General features: G+C 33.5%; 1 protein-coding gene across 1 annotated transcript in view; it reads left to right on the top strand.

Annotated features, from left to right (window-relative positions):
* The first annotated feature begins 2,928 nt into the window (after window positions 1–2,928).
* ush (Zinc finger protein ush) overlaps window positions 2,929–19,338 on the top strand; it is a 427,478-nt gene continuing 411,068 nt past the window's right edge. The window contains exon 1 of the mRNA XM_072521038.1: window positions 2,929–3,211. Within this exon, the coding sequence (XP_072377139.1) occupies window positions 3,172–3,211 (40 nt within the window). The 5' untranslated portion in view covers window positions 2,929–3,171. The remainder of the gene's footprint in view (window positions 3,212–19,338) is intronic.

The raw sequence follows: 19,338 nt of genomic DNA, 5'->3' as shown, positions 1-19,338 counted from the left end.
TAGAAGAAGAATATAAAAACAACGGAATGGAAATAAACTTAGAGAAAACCGAATACCTAACAACAGAAAACAAGGATATGAGAAACCTAGAGATAGACGAGGGAAGACAAATAAATGGAACAGATAAATTCAAGTATTTAGGAACCATAATATCGAACCAGGGAACAACAGAAGAAGATATAAACAACAGACTGAGACAAACAAGAAACTGTATAAGACAACTAAACTCAGTGTTGTGGGATAAGAACATTACGATAAAGACAAAAAAGAGAATATATAACACCCTGACAAGAAGTATCCTGACATATGGGTCCGAAAACTGGACAATAAACAAGAGAAATAGAGGTAGAATAAGAGCAGTAGAAATGGAGTTCCTGAGGAGAAGCTGTAGACTTACAAAAAGAGACAGAATTGAAAACGCAGAGATTAAGCGGAGAATGGGAGTGCAATCAGACATAATCGACTATATAGAGGAGAAGAGACTATCCTGGTACGGCCACGTCAGAAGAGCGGACAGAGGACGCTGGACAAACAAAATCACAGAATGGAGCCCGATTGGAAGAAGAAAGAAAGGAAGACCCCGAAGGTCATTCAGAGATGAAATCGACGAGGCTATGGAGAAAAGAACCCTGCGAGATGGAGACTGGAATGACAGGGAAAATTGGAGAAAACGGTTGAGTGAAGGAAGACAGTGAAAACTGTGGAAATCCTTAGTAGTAGTAGTAGTAGTAGATATTGAAGAGGAATGGGGATAAGATACACCCATGTCAGACACCTTCCTTGATCTTTAAAGTTTCGTTAAGTTCTTTGCCTGTTTTTACTCTTGCTATTTGATTTCAGTATAGGCTTGCCACAATCCGAATATTTTTCCATATTCGGATTATCATCAATAACTGTCTTTCATAGAATATTTGTTAGTTGTTTATGATTGACATTGTTAAATGCTTAGCACAAATACACATCCTTATTAACGAAGGGATAATGGGGTACCAAAGAAAATAATGAAGTGGATAACGCTAAAGCAGCAAATTATATTCTAGAACTTGGAAGACCATCACCACGTAATGACTGGTTAGATGTCGAGTGTGAGGAGATTAACCGAAGAAAAAATGATGCATTTAAACTTATGTAGCAAAGAAGAAGCACTGGAAAAGTAACAAAATTATAAAGATGTTTGAAGAAAAGAGAAGTACTTACACAGAAGAAAAAAAACGAGTTTTTTGAACATGGAATATAGGAAAAACTTAAAAATCTTCAGAAACGAGGAAGATCAAGGTAAAACTGGAAAGAATGGAATTAAAGTGGTGAGTTATACGAATCACTGAAAAAATCGATTGAACGACTACATAGTGTAGAAATTAGGAATCGGTCAATGACGAATCACGTCTTAACTCGCTCGGTGAGTGCTGAAAAGGTGAAACTATCAATATACATCAATTGGCACAACCGCAAATTATCCCTCTTTCTCTCTCTTCAGTCCTGATTCCACGGAGCAAGTGTAGTGGTTGTCCTGATGTCGTGTATGGTATGTACAAAGATCTCTGGTCATTTCATTTAATTCTTGTATTGTCCTTTTGCATATTTCTTTAATTTGGTCGATCTACCTTTTTAGGGATCTTTTTCGTCGTCTCTGGCCTTATATGTTTCTTTGAATGATGCATCTCTCCACTGTTCTCATAACATATCCAAAGCATTTTAAGATTATTTGTTATTATTAACATTATTTGTATTGTAAGATTATTTCAGATCTTTGTTCTGTTTGGAAGAAGAAAAACAACAAGCTATAATCAACACATTTTTTAAAACTTCTACCACGACGTCCGTACACATCTAATTTGCCTATAGACTTACCAGAAAAATTTAGAATGATTTTCTTCGATCTACGTGGTACATGTATTTTACGTATTTGTAACGTAATGGTTAAAAAAACACGCATAGGGAGATAGTGTCAGACTGGGCCTAATGAAGCGATACCCAAAATTTGGAGAGAATATCTATCTTAAACTTTTTTGCGACGGGCACTCTAACTATTAAAAAATATAGCATCAGATGGAATGGATACAATAAATATCATAAAAAAAGTAAAGACAATAACACGACAATTACTAGATTACTGGAGTATTTGTCGACTATACTCAATTATATGGAGCGATGATATTACAAGTAAATCTAAACAACAATTCTCTAAAATAATAGTGGAAAGCTGCTCACTTTCAAAATGATGTTTTGGAGAAGAAGCTGCAGATGAACACTAATGGACAAAGTGAGAAATGAACGAATTAGAGAACTATTGAATATGAAGGAGACACTAAATGATGAAATATAATAAATGAGACAAACGAAAAGACTGTGGTATGGATATATGCGAATGTTGGATGTGACAAAAATACCGCTAAGAACTTGGAATCTTGGAAATGAAAACAGCAATGGAAAAGAGACCTCCCTGAAGAAGATATATATATGACAAGAAGAACTGCCGATTGGGATGTGATAAACAGCAAGCAGAATATGTTGTGTAAAGCCACGAATATGTATATTCTAGACAGTATAAACATAATAGATATTGGCATGATTTTCCTCGCAAACTACACAGTTTTACATCGGTATCTCCGGAAACACGCATTATTTTTAATATTCTATAGCCTGCAAGGGGACAATCGGTATACCAAATGTCAAATAGCTATGTAAAACGCATGCAGTAGGTAGTGTATTTAAACATAACCAACAGTCTTCTACGACTAGCGAGTCATCATCAAGATAGCGACGTAAAAAAATAAAAGCACAAACTCATGTTAATGTGGAGATTGATAAGAAGTGAGTTGTCTGATAAAAAGTAAGAAAGCGGCGAATACAGCGCGACTGCGCATAGCGGAAAGCAACAATCGGCATTGGCATGAGCCATGACTCACACCGCCAGTCGCTGTTTAACTGCAGAGAGGGGAACATCTATCACACCGCTCAACGTGCCCAAAACACACGTGAACTGACTTGACATCAAAACAATCCACCGATTCCGATTAATCCACCACTAATATAATTTTTATTTGTTGTTTTTGTTTTGTGTTGTAAGTGTCTGTGTTGTCGTTGTGCTTAAAATCCGTACGTTATCATGTGACTTTTTGTTTTTGTTGTTTGTCCAAAATAAGAGACTTCTTCACAGGAGTTTCTACGATGTCCAGACGCAAGCAGAGCAATCCTAAACCGTTGAAAAGTAGGTGTTTTTAATGTTTTTATTGTATGTTTTGCTGCCTTTTGTCGCTTTTTAATATGTAAGTTGTTATCTTTAATTATCTAAAGTGTTATATACTAGTGGAATGACCTTGGAGAACCGTGAATCCGACCATGCAACGGTCTAGCATATTACAATAATTATTATTGTTGTTTCAAACAATTTTTATACCATAAGCGCTCAGGTGAACACGTGCTGTAGGCAGTCAGGTGTAGGCCAAAACATTCTTAGTAGGATTATCCATAAACTTTTACAACACAACTTAGGAAAATATTATCTTTTATCGTCGTATATAGATCACTGTACCACTTAATATACCAAGTTTTAATAACCAATTTATCTTATTCGATAATAGTATAAACTGCCGAAAACATACTCAGTACACAAAGGGTCTTAAAGTCTTAAAATGTATTTTATTACATCGACTTGTCAAAGAAAATGGGCACATATTTGAAAAAAATGTAATTTTTATCAATTTATGTATAACTGTGCAAGAATATAATACTTTTATGTTAATGTTATGGATTTTGGAGTGTTTTGAGAACCAAAAAGTCAAATATTCTTCTTCGGGTACCTTATCCGTTTCAAAGTATGGCTATCATACATGAGTTAGTGATTTGAATTTTGAATACAATTACGCGAAAAAGTAGATTGGAGCTTTCGTTAAAACACCTTTTCAGTTAGGCAGGCATAACATTGTTTCTTTTTTCCATAATCTTTGCATGGATGATATTTCGCAGAAATGGATATTTATTTCCCTCAAAAGTTGTAAAGCGAAATATGCTAGGACTCAAAAACCATAACTGTAAACAAGCAGTACACTTTGCTTAGTAAAAAAAGTTATATCTGCCATTATGTCTCAACTTTTTCTGGTTGTTGTTACTGGTTTCCTAGTTTCAATGTACTTACTATGCTTAACCGCTTATAAGACCGTTTAAATTTAAAATGTTTACACTATTCGTGTCCCTTTTTATAAAGTGTTCTGTCTCGTGTCGAAAAAACACCATTCTGTAACTCTTGTGATCTTAGCAAGGACTTTAATTGTATGACTTACAAAATTCCTATAAATAGAATATAAGAAAGACTATGAAAATGCCCTAATTCTTTCTAACAAACACGCAAGACCTAAAGTTATGAAGTACGTAGTGTCAGTTGAGTGAGGTGTACCTCAAGGTAACCTTCTAGATCGAGTATTATTTATTCTGTTTATTACATACAACAGAACTGGATTTAGCGCGATTTTCCAAAAAAACTAATTCTGTAGTAATTTATTCTTTACCAAATTCGACAAATCCATACAAAAATATTTATTACTGTTGACAGAACCACATAAATGAAGTTTTTGGGCCTGGAACTCAATGAAAATCAGTGTTTAAAAATTTAATACCAAAACCTTTCCATTAAATTAAATAACTTTTATGATAAACATATTATACCAAGAAGAATCTTCGTACGAACTTTCAAGACTTTTCCGTCAAGAAAAAGGAAGGGCATAACAATAGAAGAAGACCTATTGCCCCAAATTCAATAGATCTCGTTCTTACACCAAGTGAAACCTATGTAGTGATCAGTTTTTTTGTGCTAGTCTTTTATATTTTTTCATTGCCCCTGTTAAATACTGTTTCCTACTGGTATAAACACAAACGAATAGATCAACATCAAAAAGTGATCTGCAGAGTTAAACACAGACAACTGGCATAATTTGGTTAAAGCACAAGGTAAATTAAAAGGAAGAAGCGGACCGGTATAAACGGACTCTATATAAGTAAACGAAAAATCTAGTGGATGAAAAATCTAAGAGACTGGACTTGTACAACAACATTATATTTCCCTGAGTTTTTCCTTATTAGTCTTAGGATAGCACTAGGTAGTAATCGCAACTCCGTAACTCCATATTTTTTTGCTACCTCATATACAGTATATTTTTTAAATTTCGGTGAATGTAGTATACATCGCTGTAAAAGCTCTTCTTTGAGTAGCTTTCTTTTGGCTTTATTTCTTTGCTTATTAACTAATCTAAGAGCTGTTGCAATTTTTGAGGTTAAAAAACTGACTGTAAATATAAAAAAGTACACAGAAAACTGTTGTCAAAAACAAGCGTTTTATCAACAATAGCATTGAAAATAAAATTCTGAGACTTAATGCTTGTTAAACCATGAAATTATCAAAAACTTTACTTTGTAATAACGTCAACACCTTAAAACATCAAAATTGGTTATTTAACCCATCACTATCACTTCCTGTGCATCGTTTTTACACTAGTTTTTATACAAAAGCAATATACACCCCCCGTATATCAAGATAATAAACACTTCCTCTACAAAAATATGAATCTATTTCCCCTCATCTGGACTTTAAGCAGTTGATGAAAAGGGGCGTAATTTAAATTAAAACTCTACGAGAGGGTGGTGTCATAATTTGTATGTTGCAACCTTTTATATACGAGTAGCTAACGATGAAGTAATTATGTCGTGGCTAATGCAAATAATTCTAAAATGCTAACCGCTTCGAATTATATGAAATTATCATGCAAATAATCCGAACTCCTTAGCGGTTATACGAGTAGATAGATAATTAAATTCCACTGTAATATAATATAATAATTTCACGATAGGATTGTTAAAGGAACACCGAATTATTTTTTTGGAAGGAAAATTGTTACCTAGGTGTCTGAACTTTAAATTTTTTATAACTAAGAACTTATCTAATATACAATAAGGATTAGATAAATAGTTAAGTGATGGATTCGACCTCTACTTGATGGAAATTCATTTTATATAACAATAAAACACTGAAAACTATGTTTTCAAAACTTCCACAAAATGTATTATAATGTCTTATCACTACAGCTGTTTCGAAAGAGTGCCTTTCTCAAGTGATCTATATTTGGTTGTGTTTACAATTTATACTCTTTTACGAAATAGGTTGAGGAGGGGAGAACTGTTGTCTCAAGTTGGTCATTTAGAATTATGTCTGTGTTTTTTAATTTGATAATTTCCATAGATTCTAGTAAAGTTAGCTTAAGGCCTTTATTTTGGATGTGAAGAATTTGAGATTCGTCATTAAAAGAATGATTATGATCTAGAAGGTGAAGTGCGTATGTAGAATCTGTTTTCCTGTTATTGAAAGCCCTTTTATGTTCTGCTAAAGTTTTGTTAAAAGTTCTACCAGTTTGACCGATGTAAATTTTCTGAGTAGTCGCCACATTTAAGTATACAAACTTAACACACGTATGTGTCGCTGTCCATAACGATTAGATGTAGATTCCTAGGCTCAAAATATTAAGGTTTAACCCAAATCAATAAATAAAATATGGCTTTTTTACTGAGTTGCAGGGTTTTAATAAAAAATTTAAAAACAATTTGTACCTACTACGTTAAAACTGTTTGACATATCCTTGTCATACTTGGCAGGAAGTGTAGGTACTATACACTCTACTAAATTATGTTAAATAAACCTTCCTGACTACTACCAGAGGCGTACGGCAGGGGAAAGTGAAAGGTTGACCTTTCCCAAATTCTACTCTACTGGCGGAATTGTTATTTTAGCACATTTTTTCAATTCTCCAATACTTTTTTTTTTTTTTTTTCGAAAAGTCATTATTTTTAGAGATATTTGAAGTTAAAAATGAAGCGGTGCAGTTATTTTAATTGATGTATTAATTATTTCAGTGTTTTTGGGTCATAGGATTGCATTTATTACGCAAATAAAATTTTAGTCACTATTAAAAAAACAATGTGGGTAATCAAGAAAAAAAAATCAAAATCGTAATTTTATTAAAAAGCTCTCTTTACTGAAGAAGCTATATTTACTCGTATTTAACTGGAGAAACAGCCACAGTTGGGATCTTGAAAATCCCCATCTCAAAAAGTCACATTTTCAACATGAATTTAAGATTATGGTCGGTATATTTGGAGATAGCTTTTTGGGTTCTCATGAATTACCAGCAAGTTTAAATTATTAAACTTAAATTTAAACTCGTATTTACTGGTAACTCGTATTTACAGTTTCTACAAACTACACTTCTCGACGATCTGAAAGATTGGCGGCCACTTAATCAAAGAAGAGATATGTTATTTATGCAGGATAGAACTCCGCCTCATTGTCCTTTAATAGTTCGAAAGTATCTAGATCAGCAATTTTCTCATCGTTGGATTGGCAGAGGTGGTGAAGTTTCGTGGCCGCCTAGAACACCAGATGTAATCCCTTAGATTTTTTTTCTGGGGGTACCTATATGAAATCACTGGTATACTCACAAGAATTAAATAATAGTTAATCAATGTGGCAGCAAATAGTAAATTCCGCTAACTTTATTACCAATCAGCCAAACATATTTTTTTAAATTTAGAAGATCGTTTAACGAAACAAATCATAAGCTTTTAGAGGTAAATGGACTTCACATTAAACATTTGTTATAAAGTAGCAATTCTGCCTAGAATTTGGGAAAGGGAACCTTTCATTTTCCCCTGTCGTACGCCTCTGGTAGTAGCCAGAAACGTTTATTTAAAATAATTTAGTAGGGTGCACAGTACCTTCACTTCTTGTAAAATACGAAAAGGATATGTCAAATAGTTTTAAAGTACTGGGTACAAATAGTTTTTAAATTTTTAAATAAAACACCGTGTAACTCACTGAGGGGAAATACCAATACCTGTGAGGGGAAACGTAATCTTCAGAAGTCGATACAACAACGAGCTTTATCAACTTTATAAGGAAGCACCACTATCAGACTTCATTAGTGCCGTAGAACAAGAAGAACTTAGTAAGGAGCCACATTTTATTTAAGTTATTTGGGTTAAATCACAATATTTTGAGCGCAGGAATCTACAGTTAAAATATTTCCAATTATTAATGAAACACCCTGTATATTTTTACTGTAAAAACGTTGTTTAAAGAAATCTACGGTAAGTAAGTACGATGTTGTGCTTCTAACTACTATTTGTATTATTATTTTTTATTTTAAATAGAAGACTAAACAATACAAAATTATTATAGTTGGAATTATACAAAAGACAGTCAGTCATTAGAGAGTGGTATATACCGACACAAAAAGACTAATGGTCTGTTGTTAGACTAACAGTAAAAAGTACCTTTGATATAGGCCAAAGTCTGATGAGAATATCTGATCAAGAATAAAGATAACAAGGATACTGCTTAATAAGCTACACAAAACATTATTAATGAATTAAGTTTATATTTTGAAGATTATCTTTAGAATAATTAAACAATTATAATAAATTAAGGTTCCGGGGAACTACGAACATCATGTCTATGGAGACGTCAAAATCTTAATTCTAAGTCGTGGAAAATACGCAACTGTAGAAGAAATTACATAGAAAAATAGTTCAACCAAAAAGTCATGGTTACGAAAATTATTTGTTCGTTTAATAAAAGTTGTTAGAGTTCTGCACAATAATTTAAAAATTAAGTTAAAACAGACAGAAAGTTGGCGGCGGCTTTACGCATACTAAATGACTTAAACATCGATATTTTATGAAAATGAAAAAGACAGCAAAGATTTGATTTCACGTACAAAGCGTCTATGTATCTGTTGATACGTATTTCGACTTAATAAGTCTCATCAGAACAGTTATTCATAGCCGTTTTTAACGTGAAAAATAATCTTCTCTGTCTTATTAGGAAGCAACAATAAAATGGCTTCGTTATGGACGCAATAGCGACATCTGATAGGAAAATCGGTAAGATAGTTTCGAAACAAATTCAGATTTCTGCTTTAATCTGAACCTTCTATAAATGCAAGGTATAACAGACGTTGATAAAGATGTTAATAGAGACATGGGGAATCTAAAATTTGCATTCCACGACATGTCTATCAACTAAACAGAAATCCTTAACGAATTTGTTTCTTGTACTCATACAGAGTAGATCTGAATAAAATAAAAAAGACAGCAAATATTTGATTTCACGTACAAAGCGTCTATGTATCTGTTGATACGTATTTCGACTTAATAAGTCTCATCAGAACAGTTATTCATAGCCGTTCTTAACGTGAAAAATAATCTTCTCTGTCGTATTAGGAAGCAACAATAAAAAGTAATCAACAGATACATACGTCTTATTAGGAAGTAACAATAAATACGTATCAACAGATACATAGACGCTTTGTACGTGAAATCAAATCTTTGCTGTCTTTTTCATTTTATTCGGATCTACTCTGTATGAGTACAAGAAACAAATTCGTTAAGGATTTCTGTTTAGTTGATAGACATGTCGTGGAATGCAAATTTTAGATTCCCCATGTCTCTATTAACATCTTTATCAACGTCTGTTATACCTTGCATTTATAGAAGGTTCAGATTAAAGCAGAAATCTGAATTTGTTTCGAAACTATCTTACCGATTTATCGATATTTTAGTTTAACAAGGCTGTAATGTGAAACCATGGCTTGTGCAAACAATGAAAGCGGGATTTCAAAATTCTGCAAGGTTTCTTAATCACATTCCTGGTTGCAGTATGAGCATGGGTGAATGTTCCTTCTGGGGTATTTTCTCTAGCATTCGAAACATGAGTTAATAGCCATGGTTGAAATGGATAACCTAAATCTCCAATTAAATAGGCATATGTCAAAAATTGTTTTCTGAAAAATCAATTCACTAGAGTTAACTCCCAAAACTCTGAATCATGTGTGGAAGCAAGCATTACAATTTATAAATATAGAACTGGCATCACAAATTGCTTGCACATTTATACTTTAAAATTCTTTTCTGTTGAAGTAGGCCAAGTCTGATCGGATCATCAGCAGGTGCTTAATTGCAATATGTGTTCAATCAATAGCTCTAATTACACCATTCCGTCCACCAAATCTCATAAAAGGAATAACAAATTTACAAAATCCATTTTTTCAAACACAAAACCAAAAGTTAGGTTATTTTGAATTAACTCACAGATCTTCAAGATATGTAATTTTATGTGTATGTTTTTACACATTCTGTTTTAAGAATTGTAATCTGATGTACATTTTTTGAATTTTACACGTGTATGTATAGCCGGTTCATAATTTGTTGATAGCTCACTACAAGTTTAACCCTAATTAGAAAACTGAAATACAGAGAGGATAGGTAATACGATATAATAGTAAAAACCAACCTAAAACTGACGGTTTAAGACGTTTTCGACTAACCCACCTTATATCTGAAGGAATACAATACCTTATAATCCTATTACGGGGGTATTTTGAATGGTTAGAGATGAACGACCAGTGTCGTAGAGTATATGATTGAAACATTTATTTGAACTAAATAAATATATTTTTTAAATTGTACTTATGTAAATTGTATTTTTTAATAAAACTTATTTATTTTATTCAAAAATAAAAAGTTTCTTGCCATTTGTAAAAGATACATTTATTTAATTAAGGAAAAAGGTGCCAAATGTCGTCTGGCAAAATTTCCAATGTGTTTTAAATGTATCCATTATTTTCGAATCCGGAGAAAACTAATAAATATTTTTGAAAAATTTAAACGCAGAATGAAAGATTACATTATTACTCAGGGCAGAAAGTCCCCGAAAACTTCTACAATGTTTATTTTAATATGTTATGTAACAGGGGTGAAAATAAAAGAGAAAATATAGTATGATTTTTAATTGAAAATATTGCATGCAAAAGAAACTTTTTATTTATTCTAAAAAATATTTCATTCTGCCTTTAAATTTTTCAAAAATGATTTTTAGTTTTCTCAGGATTTGAAAAAAAAAAAATGGATACATTTAAAACACATTGAACGTTTTGACAGGCGACATTTTGCGCCTTTCCCCTTTAATACCCTACGATTACAACTACTATTACTTACCTTATATAATTACAATTAGAAAACTATTCAAATTTAAAATAAATAGGATCAACTTCGGAATCCGAGTCGTCTTGAGGGTTAACAATTAGGTTAATAATCTCTACGGTCGCATCAATTATGTTATCAAGATCCCACATTTTTTGTTCTTCTTCTATTACATGTCTTACTGCATCTTTCCAGTTTTGTTTTGTAATATGTTATAAAGACTCGTATAACAATTCACGTACAGCTTGTATTTTATATGACGTATTTTTTCTAGCCACATAACTTTTCATTTGTGCCCAAATGAGTTCAATTGGATTTATTCGCAGTGGTAGAGTGGGAAGTCTAAAGACTGTGATGTTTCGCCTTTCCGCCATTTTGTCAACTACGTATTTCTTGAACTTAGATTTGTGTTGCCGGGCAATTTTTAAAAGTTCTGCTTTTACCATTCCATCTTCGCAAGGCAGATACTTATTCCGCAGCCAGTCAAGAATATCCTGTTTCTTCCACGCATTCGTTAGAAGTCTTTCTACTAGTCGTGAATGATAAGGTGCATTATCTGATACTATAATTGAATTTGGTGGTATGTGTTCAATCATTTGCTCAAAATACTCTTCCGAAAACATCAGCTGTCATCTCCTCGTGATAGTCTTTTGTGCTTTTGGAATGAAATTCCAACAAACCATGCTTAACAAATCCTTTTTCACTGTCAATGTGAAAAATTATTAATCTACTGCCTTTACCAGAAGGTGGGGAGATACCAGTAGACCAACCTTCCATAAAGGCTTGCCTGGAGCTTAATATATTTTTATCTGACCAAATTTTTTTTAGAGTATGACCTGAGTTTACCCACGTTTCATCCTGGTAGAAGATGGGCCTTTCTTCAGCCCAGAATTTTCGTATGAATCTTAGATAATTTCTTCTCCAACATCATCTTCTCCTCCCGGTCAATCAAAAGTGATTTTCGGTCTGATTTCTCCCACCGGAAATTTAATTCTTTAAAACTTGCCACAATTTAGTTCGTCCGATATGAGGCAAATCCGGGTCGTCTCTAACTTCTTGTAAAATTTTGTTTAGGTTTGGTATTTCTTTTTTGAAAAAAAATCCATGAATTATCCTTCGAATACCTACCATTTTTGGCAAATTCATCAATTTCAATAGGCTTTTTCCCTCTCTTTAAGTGTTCGTTTGTGTTTGGGTTAGCTATACCGTGTTTTTTTCTTTCTGATAGGAACCTATATAAAGTTGACTCTCCTACGCCAGTCATGATGGCACAACTTTCGACTATATTGCGAACAGTGTTTGTGGGATTCTGAGAAACCAGAGCATCGTGAACATTCAGGACAATAGTCTTCTCTCTTGGTGAATAGACAGACTTACTGACTGTACGCAACAGTACCGGTGTAAAACTTGATGATGAAGCCATCACAAACAATCCAACAAAACGAGCACGAGCGAAAGGTACGTATATGTTCGTAGGTATATGGAATAAAAAATCACTCACGCACTGCATATAATTCGCAAAAGAAATATTCGAGACGCTAATTACTGCCGTAGACGCGGAAACACCGACGAGCCGTAAATTGCATGCGATCAAAAACGTACTAAACAAAAAAATTGTTTTCGTTCGTAATAACTTCACCCTTTCAAGTTAAGTTTCGAATATAATTATATTATTAAAAATCTGGGGAATTCCATCTTAATTATCTTGCAACGAATAGTACCTTCGGATATTAATTCCAGGTTTTCTAGTAAAGTGATTAAACGCGAAGATTAGTATTGAAATATCCAAAGAGATAAGGTATTCTTATTTACAAAATTTTTAATGGTTAAATTCTTATTTTTATTAATATAATATAATAACCAATATTAGTCGTGAAAGTTTTAATTGTTTTTTTTGCTAAATATATTAGTATTAAAATATTATCAATATTATATATAACAGTATTAAAACATTATATTATTATTTAATGAATAAACACCTTAGGAACGCCTATGATTTACGACCGTTTTATGAGTTTGAGGCATATTTCGCGCTCTCAACAATTTGTGAACGAAGAATAATTATTTACGTAAAGGATACATCATAGCCTCCATAATCTATATTCAACATTTTGAAAAAACTATTGAATTCATGAATACAACAATGTAGAACGATGAGAAATGCTAACAAGCAATAGAAATAAACCCAACCTGATGAGACTTGTTTACCCATAAAGGACATTCGGATATACAATTCATAAGAGTGAGGAGGATTGATCCGATTAAATCAAGGACTACTCCTTCGTGCCCCAATGCTTCCAGGCCATCCTCCAACCCTCGTAGCATGCTGATGCAGTACTCGCGGATGGGAGTCCTCGGTACAAGGAATCCCACATGAAATACTGTACGAAATAATGCGGGACAGCGTGAGGCACGAATCTAGAAAATAAGACACCGATGATGCTCTGGAAACGATATGGAAGAGTTGCAATTCATATAATTCCAAAATTAGAAATTATCGTAGGTTTACGAAATTTTTGAAGTGATTTCTAAGAAGCAGCGAAGTCAACTAAGAGACTTCTCTTCGATAATAAATTAGGTGACCTGCAAATCCAAGCTTACCGAAAGCTATTTGACGATGTTAGGAATGACTCTTTATTCCGACAATACATCTACAGTTTACTCTTGAAAAACATCTTTTGCACTCTTTACGAATAAAAAACACCTAAAAAAATATACTAAAAAAACACATTTGAAATGAAAATAGACGATTACATTTTTTTGACCAAAAATCTCCTGACTTCTTGGTGCTTCATATAGAGGTCGCTACTAGTTGAACTTCGTTAAGCATGTTATATACACATCGGTTTAGAACGTCTTTCGACGTTGTCCGATACCTAAACACCATCTCTTCCTATCTTCGCAGTCGTTTGTTGTTAAATTTCTTTCGCTCATGGACTTGTTTACGCCGTGTTGCCATTCTAATCGGGGTCTTCCTCTTTTCCGTGGACCTATCGGTTGCCATTCTGTTACTTTTTTGGGGAGTCTTGATGCTGGCATCCGTTGAACATGCCCATACCACCTTAATTGTTTCTTCTCTATATCTTGAGTTATATTTCCTTCTATTCCCATACGTTGTTTTATTACATCATTTCTGATTCGGTCTCATCTGGAAATACCTAAAGATCTTCTCATTGCATCCATCTCTACTGCTTCTATTCGCTTTTTGTTCTTTTCACTAATTCTCCATGTTTCAGCGCCATAAAGAAGAGTAGTTTTAATCATGGTCTCATATATATTAAATTTCCTTCCTTTCGTTATCTCTTTACTCCACAGTATACCATTGAGACATCCTAAGACTTTCTTTGCTTGAGTGATTCGTTTTTCTATTTCCCGTGTATCAGTTCCTGTATTGTCAAAGGCAACACCCAAGTAGTCATAGCTCTGACAGCAGGAAATATGTTGTCCGTTTTCGAGGTCTATGTTATCTGACTCGTTTCCAATACAAAGATATTTGGTTTTTGTTGTATTGACATTCATTCCCCAGTCGTGATATTCTTCTATCAGTTTTCTTAGCATGTACTGCATGTCTTCCCTGTCGGTCGCTAGCACTACCTGGTCATCAGCAAACTGGAGTGTATATATACATTCATTGCTAAGCTCTATACCCATCCTATGTACCTTTCTTTTCCATCTTTCCAATGCCGCTGCAACATATATCTTGAATAAGGTTGGTGAGATACAGCATCCCTGTCGCAAGCCTTTTGTAACCAGGAATTCTTCCGTTAGATATTTTCCTGTTTTTATTTGTGCCTTTGAGTCTCGATATAGTTCTTGTACAGCATTTATCAATGTGTGGTTGATGTTAGATCTTTTCAACGTTGTCCACAGTTTTGTTAAGGGGATGTTGTCATATACTTTTTGCAGGTCTACAAAAGTAATATGAGTTTCTAGATTGTTAGCCGATCTTTCTTCTATTATTTGTTTAAGACAAAATACGTTATCGGTGCACGATCTTCCTGCACGGAACCCGCTTTGTTCTTCCTCTTCATTGTGCTTATATTCTTCCTCGATCATATTTCTCAAAATTCGTCCATACAGTCTGCTCAGGGTGTTGGTTACCGATATGCCTCTACAATTATTACAATTCCTTTTGTCCCCCTTTTTGTGTATTGAGGACATGTATGCCGTTCTCCATTGTTCTGGTACTGGGTGTCCATTTAGACACTGATTGATCACATAAGTTAATATTTCAAATAGTTTATGAGTTCCATTCTTAAGCATTTCAGGATAGATTCCCTCAGGTCCAGCGGATTTACCATTCTTTAGGGTCATTACAACCTTCCTTACTGTTTCGATGTCTCCCTCGCTTCCTCTCCTTGTATATGTACTGACTGTGTTGGGGAGTTCGCTAGGTATTCTTGTCTTGTCTCTGTCAGCAAGCTTTCATAGTGATCTTTCCATTGTCTTGGTTTTATGGTGTGTATGTGTGCTTTGTCTTTTCCTGTATTTTTTACTGATTGTATAAAATTCCATACCTCTGTACATTGCTTCCCTCCGATGTATGTATTGATTTCTTGACATTTCTGATCCCATGTTTTATTCTTTTCTTGTTTTATCATTTTCCGTAGTTGTCTATCGGCTTCTTTGTAAGCTTTATGGTCTTCAGTATTTTTTGTATTTAGCCATTTTAGATACTGTTCTTTTTTCTGTTTTACCATATATTCGATTTCTTCGTTCCACCATATTTTGTTACTAATTTTGTTTTGCTGTGTCCCGAGTGTCTCCTTAGAGGCCAGGTGTAAACTAGCAATAATATTCTCGTAAATATCTGAAAATGTTTGTCTCTCTATTTCTCGTAGTTTTTCATCCAGTCGTCGTTGGTATAGCTGTTTAGTACTATCATTTATAAAACTATTGAAGTTGTACTTCGGAGTATCTACTGTCTGCAAGTCTTGCTTGTCTTCTAGGTTTTGGTCTCCGTGTATTATCTTAAGTGGGAACAAAATTTTCGCTCTTACTAAGTAGTGATCGGATCCACATGTTATTCCTCGGAGAACTCTTACATCATTCCACTGCAATACAGATTTTTGTTTACTAATAATATAATTGATGACTGATTTTAGATTGCGTGTTTGTTGAATCCAGGTATATCTATGTATGTCCTTATGTTTGTAGAATCCATTGCTAATTTTTAACTCATAGCTCTCACATAAGTGTATAAGTCTACCGCCATTATCATTAGTTGCCATTTCTCCAAAAGGTCCTACTACTCTACTGTTTTTCTGATATCCCGTTCTACTATTGAAGTCCCCAAGCATAATTATTTCTCTGTTTTTTCCTATGTTGTTAAGTATATCCTCGATTTTTTGAAAGAAATCTTCTTTCACATTGATTGTTGCATCATCAGAGGGGGCATAAGCGGCTATCATGGTAATCTTGTGCCCATATATGTCTATATTTACTCTTAGGATATTCTCATCAATTGTTTCCCAGTCTGTGATATTATTCTTAAGTTTTTTCTTTATTAGTATTGATACTCTCCTAGCGGCTCTTTTATCTTTCGGGACTCCAGTGAATATATGTATATAATTTCCTACCATATCAGTGCCAGTTCCTTTTTTTTTGTTTGAGTTAGTGCTAGTAACAGTTAAGCATGTTAAATTAATATAAAGACCACATAGATAAAGAGCATTTCGTTTCAGTTCGAGTTTCCACAATTGTTCCTGATGGTGGGTGAAACATGTGAAGAATAACGGTGAAGCTTTTTTGAAAAGAAATACAATCGTCTACTATCATTTTACCGTAATTTCTAAGAATTAATTCAGCTGTTAGACAGGACGATTCAGATGTAGATAAATCAGTGCACCATTTCTGAGGTCGGCAAGGACGCTGTTTTTTTCTGGGAAGTGGATAATTCCTTCACTGTTGAAGAAGGAGTACATACTTTACACATAGTGCCTGAAGTATAAATATTGTGCACTATTGTAAATATTAGACACACAAATCTTTGTATCCAAGTTTAGACAAGTATGCTCTTCTCTTCGAACAGCACACACCTCAAATCAACTGGACTATAATTATCTGTTCCGAAATATTATTTTAAACAACCAACGGATCTTTTGTAAATGCAGACTGGCAACTAATAACTATACAGTGCTCGTTATCAGCGAGTTCACTATCTGTTACAGATAAGATAGCGCTTTATTTTTGTAACTAACTAGTAAATAAGAGATATCATTGTTATCGTTTACAGCAATTTTAATACATCATCTAGATATGGAACATGTTTTGTTTTAACATTTTAGTTTCACAATTTCTCTGGTATTTTATACAATAACTGGAATTTTTGGATCGTTTTCACCATTTTCACGATATTATTTGATGATAAGAGTGATATACAGTTAATGAATGGTATTGCAATCGAAAGCCACAGCTGAACGATATACATTAGAAGTCAATCATTGTGTTCATTAAAATTTAATAATAAAATTTGATACTTTATTCAAAAGGTTTTGGACAAATTTTCTATACTTTATTTGAAAATTATTGATAGCATAGTTTTGTATAAAATATTGTAAAACAAACAATGTACAATAATTAGTTGCGATCTGTTCATGATACGATATGCTCATTGCTCATGTTTGAACATCTGCTCATACTTTCTTAACTGTATGATGGGCATCATACCCAGTTTCGTCTAAATAAATAGTAAACTCGCCTACTTTCTTGCCTATACATATTTAGTAATTTCAAAAAAATTATTTAAATTTTATTTATTAATTAATTAATTTATTTTTATTTTTATTATTTTTTTTTTTATTTAGTAATTTGTTCTAGGTATATATTACGTCTGTTGACTATTCTTTGGCTTTCCATAACTGCTTGATGTTTATTTATGGTTTTAAATTTGAAGACCATTTTCTTTATCTAATTTTGAAGAGTTTTCACCAATTCGTGTTCCGACCAGTTGTTTCCAATTTCATTCTATATTTCTATTATAGGTATTTCATTGCTTCATAGGGTTCATTTTTAACTATTTTGTATGTAGTTGAAATTGCAATTTCTGTTAAATCAGAGTTGCTTATACCAACGGTTTTTCATCGAAGCCGAATTTCTTATCGACGGTTAAATGTAGAAACCTCATATGTCCAAAATTGGCCATTTTTAGATTTGTGAAGATTTGGGTTGAAAATATTGTTCCGAATATTCTGGCCGAATATTCTGGTTCCGAATATGTTATTAAATGTTTTTTTTCAAAGTAATAATTAAATAAATACTAAAAAAGAAAACATATGTTTGATGCATCGAAGTTTTTCCGCTCTCCTTAAAAATTATAAAGTTTGACTTATGAGGTTTCGGTATTTAACCATCGTTATGTAGACTTTTGTACATATTTTTATATTACTATTAAAGAAAAAAATGTCTTGTACAAAATTGCCCATTGACAATTTCCTGTGTACTTATTCTCGGCACTGGAATAGTGTCACGTATAGGGTTTGGTTGGACTTCTGCTTCTATTTGGCTTTAACGACTAGTTTATAATTAACAGATCGGTTGGGGTCTTTCGTTAAGCCTTCGTCCGATTGGTTATGTCCAATACTGCATCTAGCTGCTGTTCCTCACATCTGTATTGCATAGCTCCAAATGGGTTTTAAAATAACATAATTATAAAAAAAATAAAATTTTGTTGTCGCTTGAAAGTTTTGACTTCCAGCCCATTTACTAATATAGTTTGCTGAGTTTAAGGCTCAGCTGTTTTCGCTTAATAAATATGTGTTTTGGCCATATGAGCCTGGGATCCAAATGCATTCCCAAGTATTTTGTGTCGTCTTTCTGTGGCAGACGATGACCGTTTATCGATACCGGAGGGCAGTTTCCCTTGCGGTTTGTAAATGTTACCTGCGCAGATTTTGTTTCATTGGCTCGTAGACGCCACATTTTTAGCCAAGTTTGTATTGCAATTAGGTTAGCATGTACTCTGTGTGATGCTGCGGCTGAGTCTTCATAAGAAGAGATTACTGCTGTTTCATCTGCATAAGTTGCTGTTGTGTTTTCTGGTGATGTAGATAAGTCTGCAGTAAATATCAGGTACAGCACTGGTCCGAGAACACTGCCTAAAGCAGTAAATTTGCATTGATATTGACCAACAATATCCTTTGTTAAATGTTTAAGTCTTTGAAACAATACATTGCCGAAGATTTTATACGCAGATGCTAACAGAGTAATGTCTCTATAGTTCTTACACTCCGGTTGATCATCCTTTTTATGCAACGGACATATTATTAAATTCGTGTCGGGTAGGATGTAAACCTCATTTCCTCATTTCCTGTA

This window comes from Diabrotica undecimpunctata, chromosome 1, assembly GCF_040954645.1.
Source record: "Diabrotica undecimpunctata isolate CICGRU chromosome 1, icDiaUnde3, whole genome shotgun sequence".
Lineage (NCBI taxonomy): Eukaryota > Metazoa > Arthropoda > Insecta > Coleoptera > Chrysomelidae > Diabrotica > Diabrotica undecimpunctata.
This window is presented reverse-complemented; position numbering and strand designations above follow the sequence as displayed.